The sequence below is a fragment of the Mustela nivalis genome (genome assembly GCF_964662115.1).
Source record: "Mustela nivalis genome assembly, chromosome: 9".
Lineage (NCBI taxonomy): Eukaryota > Metazoa > Chordata > Mammalia > Carnivora > Mustelidae > Mustela > Mustela nivalis.
Window position 1 is genome coordinate 66934870 of NC_139028.1, and position 14151 is coordinate 66949020.

Genomic DNA, 14151 nt, shown 5'->3' on the forward strand with positions numbered 1-14151 from the left:
TATTCTCTCTATATTTAAAACCTTCTTGACCATGTCTATGCTCTGGAGGGAGAAGTGTCAACAACCGATGATGTGTATGGTGTATGGTCCCCTTCCATTCTAATTTCCCTGGACCTTTTGGAACCAGACAGGAAAACATCCTATCTACAGACCCTCAGGGATGTGCAATATACCCAGACAAATAATAACATAAAATAAAATAAGTGAAATGCATCAGAAAGATGAGCTGAAGGTTCTTTATTAGGCAGAAACCCAACCCTTGATGGTGGACTTTATTTCCCCCAGTTCAGAAGACAGAATTTAGGGAAACAGGGTCTTCCAGTGGTCACCAGGAAATAGGCCAGGGTCTCAGTGGTACTTGTGAGCCAGGGCAGTGGCCACACCAGCCACCACCTTCTGATAGGCAGCCTGCACCTGAGGGGTGAATTCCTTGCCGAAGTGGTGAGCCAGCACGCACACCAGCACGTTGCCCAGGAGCTGTGGGGAAGGCAGACATAGATACAGATACATGATTAAGAGAGAAATCAAGCCGGGCTTCTGAGAAACTGAGCCAACCATCATTTTTTTTCTGCCCACACTCCACACTCCAGCCCAAACTGATCTTCAGGTTATCGCCATCAGCATAAATGTGTGTGTGTGTGTGTGTGTGTAGTATATTTTTATTTTTATTGTCCATATACTTAATTATTAATTGATTAATTAGTATGGTGCTGGGATGTCTTTTAGAAACTACTCATGCCCTACTTCTCTACTTCTGGCCCATCATCCTCAGACATTTCCTTTCCTTCCCTTTCCATTGAATCTTGACTCTCTAAAAATGCACTTTTTCTTTTTTGTTTTTTAAATTCAATTAACCAACATATAATACATCATTCATTTTTTATATAATTTCAGTGACGCATTATTTGCTTATAACACCCTATGCTCATCACATCACATGCCCAATTACTCTTTAATTTTGAGATGATTTGTGGCCTCTACTTGGAGGAGCCCTGCCAGTCCCCATATGGAGAGACAGACAGCATTTTCCAAGCATAGAAGGAGAAGATGAGAGCTAGTGTGCGTAACGGGGGTATTGAGTAGGGGAAACAAGTTAAGGGGAATAGAGAAGGGCAACAGATGAGTAATTAAGTGAAGAGCTTGATGCAATGAAAGTTTGGGACAAAGGAAACAATATGGAATACTGAAAGAAAACATACGACATTATGTAAATTTTGACAAGCATTCCATGATGATACCTACTCCAGGAAGGTCGGGGGAGAAGAGGTAGGCAAAAGAAGCAGAGTGAAAGACTAGAAAGAGCCAAGGAAGAAAACAGAGCATATCCTGGACTCACCTTGAAGTTCTCAGGATCCACGTGCAGTTTGTCGCAGTGCAGCTCACTGAGCTTAGCGAAGGTGCTCTTGAGGTTGTCCAGATTCTTCAGGCCCTCGCTAAAGGAGTTCAGCACCTTCTTGCCATGGGCCTTGACCTTGGGGTTGCTCATAACAGCATCAGGAGAGGACAGGTCCCCAAAGGAGTCAAAGAACCTCTGAGTCCAGGGGTAGACAACCAGCAGCCTGAAGGGTGACAACAGCACAGAGGGCAGAGGAGTCAGAGCCTGTCAGAAACCCAGGGGACTGAGCCCTTTCCGCCAGCCCAGCTTCCATTCACTCTCTGTCAGCCTGCTTTGCCACCTGGATACCAACCTGCCCAGGGCCTCACCACCAACTTCATCCACGTTCACCTTGCCCCACAGGGCGGTGACGGCAGCCTTCTCCTCACCAGTCAGATGCACCATGGTGTCTCCTTGTGGTTGCTAGTGAACACGGTTGTGTCAGAAGCAAGTGTTAGGAGCAACTGGCCCTGTTCATCCTTTTATATCTAGCCCTGATCTGCCCTCCCTGCTGCTGTGAGCAGATTGGCCCAGGACGGAGCAGAATCTTATTGGTTTGTGAGAATGTAGGTTACATCCTCATTCCTCAGTTCCCGTTAGTTGCCCTGAGGGTGGCGTTCTAGGTATCCTGTCTTGACTCAGAATCCCTGTTTTCTCTCCCCAGTTCATCCCCCTTCAGCAGTGACTTCCATAAGTATACTACCACTCTCATTCATGTGCAAATGCTATAGTCTGATATAGTGGAATGTGTCTCAGCATTTAACTCATCTAGTTCTTCCACTTCATAGATAAGAAAACTAAGGCCTAGAGAACAGTAATGTTATCAATTTTACTCTATGTGGGTCTTCACTTTGTCTCTAGAGATATTTGTAAGTGGTTGGAATGAATAAATGTTTTGCCATACTTTAACTTGTTTTTTTTTTTTCCTTCTTTGGATAAATGCTTCTAGTAACAAAACTTTTTCTTCTCATTCCTTCACTGAAATAAATGTCCATTGATAGAATGAAAAATTATTGCATGTTTTTCTCTACCATCCACTGAAATAGATCGGGGAAGCGTGGATTTAATGGAAAAAATGTAATGAGGGAGAAAGAAAAAAGTATCAGAAACCTATAACATGATTATTTAAAACTGTGATATGACCAAAGAAAGAATGCAGAGGATTTGCAATGAAGCTTTATCATTTTCAACCAGGCTAAGTCTGACAGGGTTTCTGGGAAAATGTAGGTGCAGAAATTTCCAACTGTGTCATCAGGAAAAAAAGTAGAGTTAGACCTAGAAGTGAAGATTCAAAGGGAATTTTTGTCTTTTCTGAATTCAAGACAGTATTAATCGACCTACAGATACATGCTGTCTAGCACAGCTAGATGGAAGGAGGGAGGTAGAAAGGGTGGGAGGTGGAGAGGGAGGGGCTCACCAACAGAAAGTAAGAGAATGAAATGGGATGGAAGTGAGAAGGCAAAAAAAAATATAAAGAAGAGGAGGGGAAAGATAAGCAATTTCAAAATTTATGAGGATATAGACCAAGAAAACACTCAGGCTTTGCTGGTGACTGTGTAAAATGGTATAACTGCTTTAGAAAATATTTGGTAGTAGCTACTAAAGCAGAATATAGCCAAAACCAATAAACTAGCGATTATTCTTCTAGAAATTCAGAAATGCATGCTTGTGTGAGTCCAAAGACTATAACAACAGTATGCACGAGGATCCCAAGCTTCTAGCAACTTAAATGGTCTTCATTCAGTGGAACAGATAAATTATGATATAGAAAAAGAATGAAATATTACACAATGAAAAGAATCAACTACTGCTTCACTTACAGAAATACAGATGAATTGTACAACATAACATCAGTTAAATTAATTACAGGGGTTCCTGGATGGCTCAGTCAGTTAAGTGTTCAACTCTTGGTTTTCGCTCAGCTCATGATGTAAGATCAAGCCCCATGGTGGGCTCTGTGCTGAGCATGGAGCCTGCTTGGGATTCTCTCTCTACCTCTCACCAGCCCCCCTCCTGCTGCTCGCCAATCTGCAGGCACAGGCACTCTCTCTCACTCTCTCTTTAAACAACAACAACAACAGCAACAAGTAACCAGAGTCAATGATTCAGTTATATGATTTATATGCAAAAATCAGGAAATGTAACTGTAATTCAGCTCAAATGGAAGAGTGTTCTATGATAGAAAGGTGCAGAGGAGCCATGAATAATCTTAAAACTGTTATACGTTATCTGTCTTTAACCTGAAAGCCAAGAAAAACTATAGAAAACTGCAAGGATGTGGGTGACATGATTTGATTTGTATTTTTTTAAAAATTATTATGGCTTCCATATATTAATAGATTTAAGGGGTAAGATAAATGGGAGACAAATAAGATGATATTATAATCGGGGTGGGATGGTAAAAAACCATTTCTATTTTCAGGCTCAAGCAATGGATGATGCGTTATTCTCTAGCTGGGAAATTGATTAGCAGGGATAGATTAGGAAACAGCTGGAGGTTTCTTAGACATACTGTATTTGATGCACTCTTGAGCAATCAGATATGGATATCACATAGTTAGAAATATGGGTCTTGAACTCATAAAGAATACAGTCAGGTCTAGAATACACAGTGGAACAGAGCACAGAAGAACAGATCAGAGTATATTGTATAAACTGCTACCACTACCTCTCAATAATGACAGACAAAGCACTTTACAGTGATCTCCTTAAAGCCTTGGAACATACTTGTGAGGTAGGGATTTTTATTGCATTTTACAAACAGGAAATTCATTCTGGAAAATGTTAGCCAAACTTCTCAAGGTGATGGGGGCTGGTATCATCTTTCACTGCTAATCCCAAGGCCCTGACTTTTCATTTCTATGCCAGGGACTCAGGTGCAGACTTTGAAGTGATGGCCACAAAAGTGGATGTGCATAGTTGCCAGCTCCACACAAGAGACCTCTAGGTGTTTTCTGTTCTGAGAATAGACTTTTCCTCTTCTCATTCATGAGACAGGGATCCCAGCTTTCATCAGTGACCTCACCACTCTCTACTGCACTCAGTTCCAAGTCCAGTGGTATCTTGGTCACAATGGCCCTTTATTTGAGTTGTTCTTAGTATCAGTGCTTCTGTGAAGTTTAGTCCTTTGACCTCATTACAATATCAGTACATTCCTGTGGCTAGATGCAAGCTAGATCCTGCCTTGTCAGTTCTACATCCACATGTGGATCAGTTCCCCTAAAATTCGCTATGTTACTCTTGTGTGCAAGAAATTTCACTGGTACTTTGCTTATAATAGCTTCTTTTCCTGCTTTTCTGGGCAGTGGTGTCCCTAATTCTATACCACTGTACCGCTTTTTTTTTTTTTAAGGTTTTATTTATATGTCAGAGAGAGAGAGCATAATCAGTGGAGGGGCAGGTTTCCTGATGAGCAAGAAGCCAATGCAGGACTGGATGCCAGGACCCTGGTATCCTGACCTGAGCTGAAGGCAGGTACTTGACAGACTGATCCACCCAGGCATCCCCACTGCATGGCTTTTAAGGGCGTAATTTCTCTTCTGTCACTTTGACCCAGCATACTAATTCCTAAATTTGTCATTTTCCCACATAAATGACCTTTTATCTCCACCAAAGGTTTAATGGAATTGGAAATATGTTCCAGGTCACAGGGCTAGCAGATAAGGTACAGATTCAAAGCAAGGCAGTTAGTTCCTATGCTTTAGGGTTTGTTCCTCCATTAATACCACTGAAGACACTATGGAAAGTTTAGAGCCTAGTTCTTACCTGGGTCTCTGGAAAGCTCCCTCACCACTCTCTTACAGCTAGTAAAAATGTGTTTCTTATATTATTTAATATAAGTGAAATACAGCATCAAAAACTCTGAGATTATAAAAGTAGAAGCATAGACAGGTCCCCTACTTGAAGTTCTAATGTGCCCCTACTCACTATATCAACCATCTTCTTGCGTTTCCCAAGAGTACCTCCATGCACTCCCTTGTTCTGAAGACACTACCCAGCTCAAGTCAACTTTCCCTTCCTAGAAGTAACTGCCCCTTGAAACCACTCAAATCTGCAGAATCTTCTATTTCCCCAAATAACCCCCTCCCTAAAGAAGTGCTTTCCTTTGTTGAATCAACATAAAAGGTAAAGACAGAGAGAGAAGACAAAGAAATTCATTACAGAGCACAATTTTTATTTTAGTTTTATCATATAGCAGGTAAGTCTGGAGGCAGGGCACTGTGCCTGTCTTCGAGAGACAGACTCTTGAAACTCAGGCCCTCCAGTAGGCACTGAAGTAGTTGGATTGGCGCTTCAGTGGTACTTGTGGGCAAGAGCATTAGCCACAGCTGTTGTCAGTTTCTGCCAAGCAGCCTGCATCTGGGGGGTAAACTCCTTGCTGAAGTGGGTTGCCAAGACAATCAGTATCATGTTGCCTAGAAGCTGGGGAAAGAGTAGGATAAAAATAAAATAGTGCCTAGTGAACAGAAAGCTTCAAGCTGGCCACATTGATTTCCTTCCTGATAAAAGACTGAGCAACTTTCAAGACCCTGATCCCACAAATGTATACCATGATATGCCGGACATTGGCATCAATATGACTCCCAGCCCTGTACCACCCATCGTGATCTATCTTTCTCTCATTTGCGCTCAACTTCTGAGCCCAAAACATTGCCATGGATGGCTTCTCTTTTCTAGAAACTCTGTCTTTTTTAAAAGTAGGAATAGAGGACTGAAAGGAGCCTTACTATAGATAGTCTTAGTCCCCAGATAATATATTCATTCAAATTGTTTGGACCCTCCCGTGACAAAGAATCTTAAACCATGTATACAAGAGCATTTCATCACTGCTAAAAGGGGCAGGGGACAGAATTGTCCATTGAAAAGATTAATCTTATTTTGTCTTGCTTAGTCCTGGTTCTAAACTCAAGAATCATTTAGAAATGTATTCATCATTTTTAGAGAAAACTTCAGTTACCAAAAGTAAGATATTCTTGCTGGAATTGTATTCTCCCGGCCAAAAACATTTAACTCAATTTTGGCCAGTGTTCTTCACACATGTATTTTTTTCAGAAATGTAAGATGACCAGTGGCCTCTACTGGTCACCATAATTACCCTGCTTGGCCTTACCTATGATCTTTGGAACAACCTAACTACCCAAATCAAGCCTTTCCTTGAAATATAATGTCCCAAAGAAATGCTCTTATGGATCAGACTTATCTACCTGTGTTTTATAACATATCTACACTGTAAATATCTAGGATGAAAGAACAAAGCACGGGCATGCCCAGACCTTACCTTGAAGTTCTCAGGATCCACATGCAGCTTGTCACAGTGCAGCTCACTCAGCTCAGCAAAGGTGTCCTTGAGGTCATCCATATGTTTAACAGCATTTCCAAAGGAGGCCAGCACCTTCTTGCCATGGGCCTTGACCTTGGGGTTGCCCATTATTGCAGACTCAGAGGACAAGTTGCCAAAACTGTCGAAGAACCTCTGGGTCCATGGATAAACAACCAGGAGCCTATGAGATGTTCATAGTCACAAACAAGATGGGAAGTCAGAGTAGGTAAGAAAACTGACCAATACCCCTCCAGGAATACTTTCTGCCTTACTTTCCCCCTCCAGTGCCTACCTTCCCAGCACCTCGCCTCCAACCAACTCCACATTCACCCTGGCCCACAGGCTAACAACAGCAGCCTTCTCCTCAGCAGTAAATAGCGCCATGGTGTCTGGGAGCTTACTGGTGACCAGTAATGTGCCAGAAGTGAGTCTGAGGTGTTACTTCTCTGTGTGCCTTTTATTCCTCATTTCTTGTTTCCAAGCCCTTGCTTCTCCCAATGAAATGAGACCATTGGTCAAGAGTGGGTTGTCACCACCAGGGGTGGGGTTTGGACAAGGGAGGGTCAGCAGGATGGACATCTGGGTCTCTGATAACGTTGGAAGGCTCTATCAGGGGGATTCTGCTGTCCTTTCCCCACCGTCTACTAGGCATCTCCTATCTCAAGCTCCCAACCCCGTTATCCCTTAGGTGACCTTGTGGGCTGACCATGAGGCATGACTAGAATTAAGAGGGGTAAGAATTATAAATCTGTTGGGCATTATGTCAGATGTTTACAAGATATCATTCAGTCATTCATCTTGGATATAAAAGAAGCCACAGCTTTTCCTGGTCACCATTTTTTCTAAAACTTAGATGGGGCTCATACTTTTATAGTTTTTGTAAGAAGAAAAGACTCCAATGTAGCATCAGTTCAGAAACAGGGCAGGTAAAAACTGGTAATTTAGAGAACTAGTATTACACGATTATGGCTGAGTTCTATTAAAATGCATGTACTTGTTTGAGTACCTTTTTTTCCACTCTGACTATATAGCACTGTGTCTGGCCAATACCATGTATTCACTTCTTGTGTCAGAAAATGCACAGTTGAGTATTGGGAAGAACTGTGTTTTCAATGGAGAGAATATTAGGCTCTGTGGCAATAGCAATTGATTAAGGCAGCTGTCTTTGGCATATGCTGGATCCACTGCCTTGTTGTGTTTAACTATTCCTCATATGTAATGAGGCAGAGGTGATCTTCACTGATAGAATTCCACACACTACTTCCCCTGTCACTTAAGGTACTTTGGCATAGTGCATCTCAAACAAGCATTCATTGGTCTAAACAAGGCACACTTCTGAGGAGAGAGGGACTGACTTATTTATCTTTTTTTTTTCTTTCAGAGTTTATTACTCTCACATTTGAGCTCCAGGAAGCTGGTTGATTTGTTTCTCACCAATCTCTCTCTCTCTCACACACACACACACACACACACACACACACACACAAAGAAAGAAAGAAAAGGAAAGGGAAAAAAAACAGTTTAAGAGATAATCTCCCTGCATATTTACAAAGGTACACTAAAATTTAAAGAGTTCAACTCAATAAATTAATGTTGCATTTCTGCTATTAGAAAAGAAATCCTTTGAGATAGTGAAAACTTTTATCAATTCATCTTGGAAAAAAACATTTAAAATGTGGATTGTTCTGCCATTACTATGCTTGGTAGTTTACTGTGGGGCCTCTAAGATGCAGAATTTTTATTATCACAACCTCTGTCATTCATAAAGAGCTAATTGAATTACAGCATTTGGAGAAATGTCTTTGAAAAATATATTTTTAAAGTAGCAGAATGATCAAAAGAATAAAATGGAGAAAAACAAAATAAAACAACAACAACAAAAAATATGGATAAGAATTGCTAAGGTGCCAGAATCTAGTTTAACATGACAGACTTGATGATCAATGAGCTCTCAGACCCAAGCTGTGATGATGCGAACACTTGGTACAGAAATATTAAAAAAGAAAAAAAAAAAACGTGGGGGAGTGCCTGGGTGGCTCAGTGGGTTAAAGCCTCTGCCTTCGGCTCAGGTCATGGTCTCAGGGTCCTGGGATGGAGCCCCGCATCAGGCTCTCTGCTCAGTAGGGAGCCTGCTTCCTCCTCTCTCTCTGCCTGCCTCTCTGCCTACTTGTGATTTCTCTCTGTCAAATAAATAAATAAAATCTTAAAAAAGAAAAGTGTGATTCAATCCCCAAAAGATTTATTCAAGAGAGTAAGTAAATGAAAGGAAAGAAAAGCGAGGAAACTTTGACCACAGCCAGCAATCCCACTTCCTTTCAGCTGTGGGCATGGTCTGAGGGAACGGCTCAGGGTCCATACTCTGACGGCATTGGTGCTCGTCTCCCTTGTGTGTTCACACTGCAACCTCTCAGAGTCAGGGACATTTGCAATTTGAATGTTAGCAAACAGCCTTCCATCTTCCCAGCAAACCAGATAGTGATTGCAACAATTACCTCCACTCCTGCCTTTCTCTCATCTTCTCTAGACAATTACTTTCCAAGACTTTTTGATTCCTCTCCTTCATGGCTGTTCCACACTTTCACTTGACCTCCATGCTCACTGTTCCAACTGTTGTCTGGAGACTTATCACATCAGTGCAAGCTCATCATCATGGTCATCGAACAGTTTAACAGTCATTCATCACATATTTAAAAAACACATATCAGGGCACCTGGGTGGCTCAGTTGGTTAAGTGCCTGTCTGCCTTTGGCTCAGGTCATGATGCCAGCATCCTGGGACTGAGCCATACATCAGGATTCCTGCTCAGCTGGGAGCCTGCTTCTCCCTCTTCTGCTGCCTCTCTTCCCAGGGTCATGCACTCTCTCTCCCTCTCAAAAAGAAAAAAAGGAAAAAAAAAGGTAAAAAAATAAGAAAATGAATATCTACTGAAGCCAATCATGCCATGCATTCTTCTAAAAACTGGGAATCTTGGAAAAACAAACAGCATATATAGTGTTGTCATGCTCACATTCTAGGGGCGAGGGTGACCAACACTAATAATCAAATCGATGAGGAAGAGAATCTCAGACGGGTGTTACATGACAAGAAAAAAAAAAAGCATCTGATGATGTGGTAGCAAGGGACTAGAGGGAAAAAAAATATATAAGGATAGAAGTCCTAAAGGAAGTTACACTTGAAGAGAGACCTCAAAGACAAGATGGAGCCAGGCATAAGTCATTTGATGAAATAAGTTCCCAGAAGCAGGGAAGGGCAGGTGCAAAACTAGAGACTCGAGAGAAAAGGAAAAAGAAAGAAAGAAAAAACAAATCTGACATTTTCTTTAGAGAAAGTCATGACATGGTCCAAGAGAGATGTTTAGGAGAAGAATAGGAGGGAACAGAGTTGGAGAGATTGGCCTGGGGCCTCACTATTTGGGCACATGAAGGTAGAGTGGGTATCTTACACTAAGGCATGGGTAACCAGTAGAGATTTGTAAATGTGGCATCAGCATGATCCCTAATCTACTCAACACCCACAGCCAGGCTAATCTCCTAACTGCCCTGTTCAACACATTACAGCCTTGCTTATAATCCCAAGTTAACCTCCAGCCCTACCAATATTCCTGTGATCTATCTTCCCCAACTGCTCTATGCAATTTCTTTCATTTTCCTTTTGATCTTGTGGAGTTCATCTGCTGCACTGGGATGCCTTCTCAGCCTCTCCTCGTCCATCTTCCCCACCCAAATCCCTCCTCTCTGAGCACTTTATAGGGATGCCCCTTCTCTAAATACTGCAGCAAATCTGCCCTCTGGGACATGGTCTCTCTTGATGGCATGTAAACATTCCTCAGCAGCTCTGACCACTTAAACCATAAAATTCTTCCATAGAGCCCAAGGCTAGTTCTTTGGAGTTCATTTCAAAAAGAGTCATCCCTTGCTTGGATCTCCAACCCCTCCCACCCCTAATCTATCCTCACAAGGTCTTGTGACAAACAAGCAGCTTTTAGAAAATTCTTCCCTCTTATCAGGAGAACAGAATTACAGTCCTTGCCTAGACCTTGCCATTTTAAGACTTGGGTTAATTTTCCTTCGAGAAGCCCCACACTGGTACTCGACCTCCATCCAGATCCTATATCTTCGCTGGATTCTTCACCAAGGCCCATATAATCATCTGGTTTGGAGGACTTCTTGTCCCACGACACCATCCTCTCTCTTGACACCACCCCCCCATGTCTTCAGCTTTAACCTGAAGAGCCCACAAGTGTATGTTCTCTCCAGGTATATGTCCCAGGCACACATGCCTTCCATTGTCCTGTTGTTTTTTATTTTCTTGCCAAAATCTTTACTTCATACAAAAATTGAATGGGGAAATGGTGTAAACACACACACATACACAAACAGTTCAACATATAATTCCTGGGGTTCTCACAAGTATAGAAGCAATGGAAAAGTAGAACTGAAGGCAATTACTGAAGAATTCCTTAGCAGAATATTATTATTACCCTTATTATTGTTGCTACTGCTATTAGTAACACCACTGCCATTGCTATTATTTGAAAATCAAAGCTGTTCCTGGTGACTTGACGCTACCAGATCTCAGTGGGCCAGGGCTTTAGCTGCTCCAGTCACCATCTTTTGCCAGGGAGCCTGCACCTAAGGGGGTGAATTCCTCTCCAAAATGGTCTGGCAAAACATTCAAGAGAATGTTTCCCAGGAGCTGTGGAGGCGGCAAGAGGTAATAGATACCTACAATGAATAGAGTTCCGGGTGGGCCTCCAGGTTCCTGGCTACCCAACTCCCATTCAGAACAACCATGGCCAATGTCAGGTTCCTTCATGTCTGGCATCTTGCTTGGTCACTAAACACAAGTGTGTTCTTCCAAGACTAATATGTGGTCGTGATTTCACTTTTTCTTTCTTCTCACCACCAATAACTTTCCACAGATTTTGTGAGCCCAAAAACAAAACTTCACAGCTTTCTTTCCATGTACACTCTAAGCCCATGTTCTTGTCATTTCCCTCTCAGAGACACTCTGCCCCACTTCAGGATTTATAAGGTGTAAGGTTGAAATGGGTCTCTGGGGACAATTTTGTACAAATATCCAGCCAGTATATGAATAACCTTAGCATTATATTCATGATCCCTAGGTTCCTTCTTTATATAGAGCCAACATACACCTACATAGATATTTCTCCTTGGCCTTGTATGTGCTGTCCCCTGTTCAACTCAGTTATGACAAATTTCTTTATTCACCTTTTCTTTTAGCTACTCTTTGTCCACTCCACAAAGGAAGGTTTCAGTGCTCTTTGCCAGTCTTCCCTGAAATTCTTGTCACTCTCCCAGACATGTCCTTCAATGAAAACTGAAGCATGGGTAAGAATCCGGAAAGTTCAGAGATTTAGGATTTCTTTGGCTACCAGTACAGGAGCTATGATGGTTTCAGTGTAAGTCTCCCTCAGTTAGCAGTGACTGCCACAGGCATAGTGAACTATTGAACTTGAGTAGATCTTCTGTGGGTCAGATCTGGCCCATGGTCACTATTGCCCACATTGTCAGAGAGAAATGGTTCCCATAAAGCACCAGTTTGGTTGCAAGAATAGAATAGTGTTAGGTAATAAAATATAGAACTATGCATCTTATTATCTATGTGCCCATTTAAAGTAAAACATGTCTGCTTGTCTGGGAAAAATGGTTTACCTCTGTGTTTGTGTCTACATCTGACTATGTATATTTTCCACAGCACAAGAGTGTGTTCTGGCTGGGGGCCCAAGGTTTTGGTTTGGTGTAGCTCTTCCATCTCAGTGAAAACAGTGGTAAAAGATTCACTGGCAGGTCATGTTGATTTTTGAAGAGCCAATTCTCATAAGTGCTGGGTCCACTTTTCTGTTGGTTTTAGTCTGAGAATTACATCAGGAAGCACTTCCTTTGCTTTCACTCATGTGTTGTAAAACAGGTCTAGGGGCACCTGGGTGGCTCAGTCATTTAAGCATCTGTCTTTGGCTTGGGTCATGATCTGGGGGTCCTGGGATCAAACTCTGCATTGGGCTCCCTGCTCAGCAAGGAGTCTGCATCTCCCTCTCCCTCTGCAGGTCACCCTGCTTATGTTCTCTTGCTCTCTCTCTGTGTCAAACAAACAAACAAACAAACTCTGAAGGGGAAAAGATACTTTTTCACTGATGAATGGTCTCTATAGTCATAGCGGTTCCATCACTATACTTTAGATCATTTTATCTCCAATTCACTACAGTTTTTGACAGGGCACACTTCCAGTGTGACAGAATTAGAGTTCATACTCTGATGTGATACATATACACAGTGGAATATTACTCAGCCATCAGAAAGGATGAATACCCAGTTTTTGCATCAGCATGGAAGGGACTAGAGATTATGCTGAGTGAAATAATTCAAGCAGAGAAAGTCCACTATCATAAGGTTTCACTTACTTGTAGAACATAAGGAATAACATGGAAGATATTAAGAGAAGGAAAGGAAAAGTGAATTGGGAGAAACTGAATGGGGAGAAAATCATGAGAGACTATGGACTTCAAGAAAGAAACTGAGGGTTTTAGAGGGGAGGGGGGGTGGAGAGATGGGTTAGCCCAGTGATGTGTATTAAGGAGAGTATGTATTGCATGAAGCACTGGGTGTTATACACAATGAATCCTGGAACATACATCAAAAACTAATGATGTATTGTACAGTGGCTAACATAACATAATAATAATAAAAAAGGACGAATTGTAAATGTCTTAGGCATTGAGTGAGGAGTTTGTGACAATGTATCACTCTGTTATTCAGCCAGTTTTATAGGGAGGAAGCCACAGCCCTTCTTTGTTCTCCAATCATTTAAGATTGTACTGTATATTGACTAATAGAATCAACAAGTCAGGAAATGACAGATGCTGGCGAGGATGCGGAGAAAGGGGAACCCTCCTACACTGTTGGTGGGAATGCAAGCTGGTGCAGCCACTCTGGAAAACAGGATGGAGGTTCCTCAAAATGTTGAAAATAGAACTGCCCTATGACCCAGCAATTGCACTATTGGGTATTTACCCTAAAGATACAAATGTAGTGATCCAAAGGGGCACATGCACCCGAATCTTTATAGCAGCAATGTCCACAATAGCCAAACTATGGAAAGAACCTAGATGTCCATCAACAGATGAATGGATCAAGAAGATGTGGTATATATACACAATGGAATACTATGCAGCCATCAAAAGAAATGAAATCTTGCCATTTGCAACAACATGGATGGAACTAGAGCGTATCATGCTTAGCGAAATAAGTCAAGCAGAGAAAGACAACTATCATATGATCTCCCTGATATGAGGAAGTGGTGATGCAACATGGAGGCTTAAGTGGGTAGAAGAAGAATAAATGAAACAAGATGGGATTGGGAGGGAGACAAACCATAAGTGACTCTTAATCTCACAAAACAAACTGAGGGTTTCTGGGGGGAGGGGGTTTGGGAGAAG

At 42.0% G+C, this 14151-nt stretch overlaps 2 protein-coding genes across 2 annotated transcripts; both read right to left on the bottom strand.

Moving 5' to 3' along the window:
- Positions 1–222: 222 nt before the first annotated feature.
- On the bottom strand, positions 223–2104 carry LOC309840250 (hemoglobin subunit beta-like). Its single transcript, XM_082682347.1, has 2 exons — positions 1337–2104; positions 223–477 (listed from the first exon to the last, which is right to left on the bottom strand). The coding sequence occupies exons 1-2, from the start codon at positions 1484–1486 to the stop codon at positions 349–351; spliced, it is 279 nt and encodes a 92-aa protein (XP_082538473.1). The 5' UTR covers positions 1487–2104; the 3' UTR covers positions 223–348.
- Positions 2105–5528: 3424 nt separating this feature from the next.
- LOC309840237 (hemoglobin subunit epsilon-2) lies at positions 5529–7152 on the bottom strand. Its single transcript, XM_082682325.1, has 3 exons — positions 6988–7152; positions 6654–6876; positions 5529–5797 (listed from the first exon to the last, which is right to left on the bottom strand). Exons 1-3 carry the CDS (start codon positions 7077–7079, stop codon positions 5669–5671), a joined length of 444 nt encoding a protein of 147 aa, XP_082538451.1. The 5' UTR covers positions 7080–7152; the 3' UTR covers positions 5529–5668.
- Positions 7153–14151: the final 6999 nt, after the last annotated feature.

Bases quoted from the DNA above. Each gene is read 5' to 3' on its own strand.
- LOC309840250 (XM_082682347.1), bottom strand. From the start codon at position 1,486: ATGAGCAACCCCAAGGTCAAGGCCCATGGCAAGAAGGTGCTGAACTCC. The intron at 478-1,336 runs GTGAGTCCAGGA...CCTTCCCCACAG, and splicing joins TGGATCCTGAGAACTTCAAG to CTCCTGGGCAACGTGCTGGT.
- LOC309840237 (XM_082682325.1), bottom strand. From the start codon at position 7,079: ATGGCGCTATTTACTGCTGAGGAGAAGGCTGCTGTTGTTAGCCTGTGG. The intron at 6,877-6,987 runs GTAGGCACTGGA...AACATCTCATAG, and splicing joins GGAGGCGAGGTGCTGGGAAG to GCTCCTGGTTGTTTATCCAT. The intron at 5,798-6,653 runs GTAAGGTCTGGG...CTCTTTCCCCAG, and splicing joins TGGATCCTGAGAACTTCAAG to CTTCTAGGCAACATGATACT.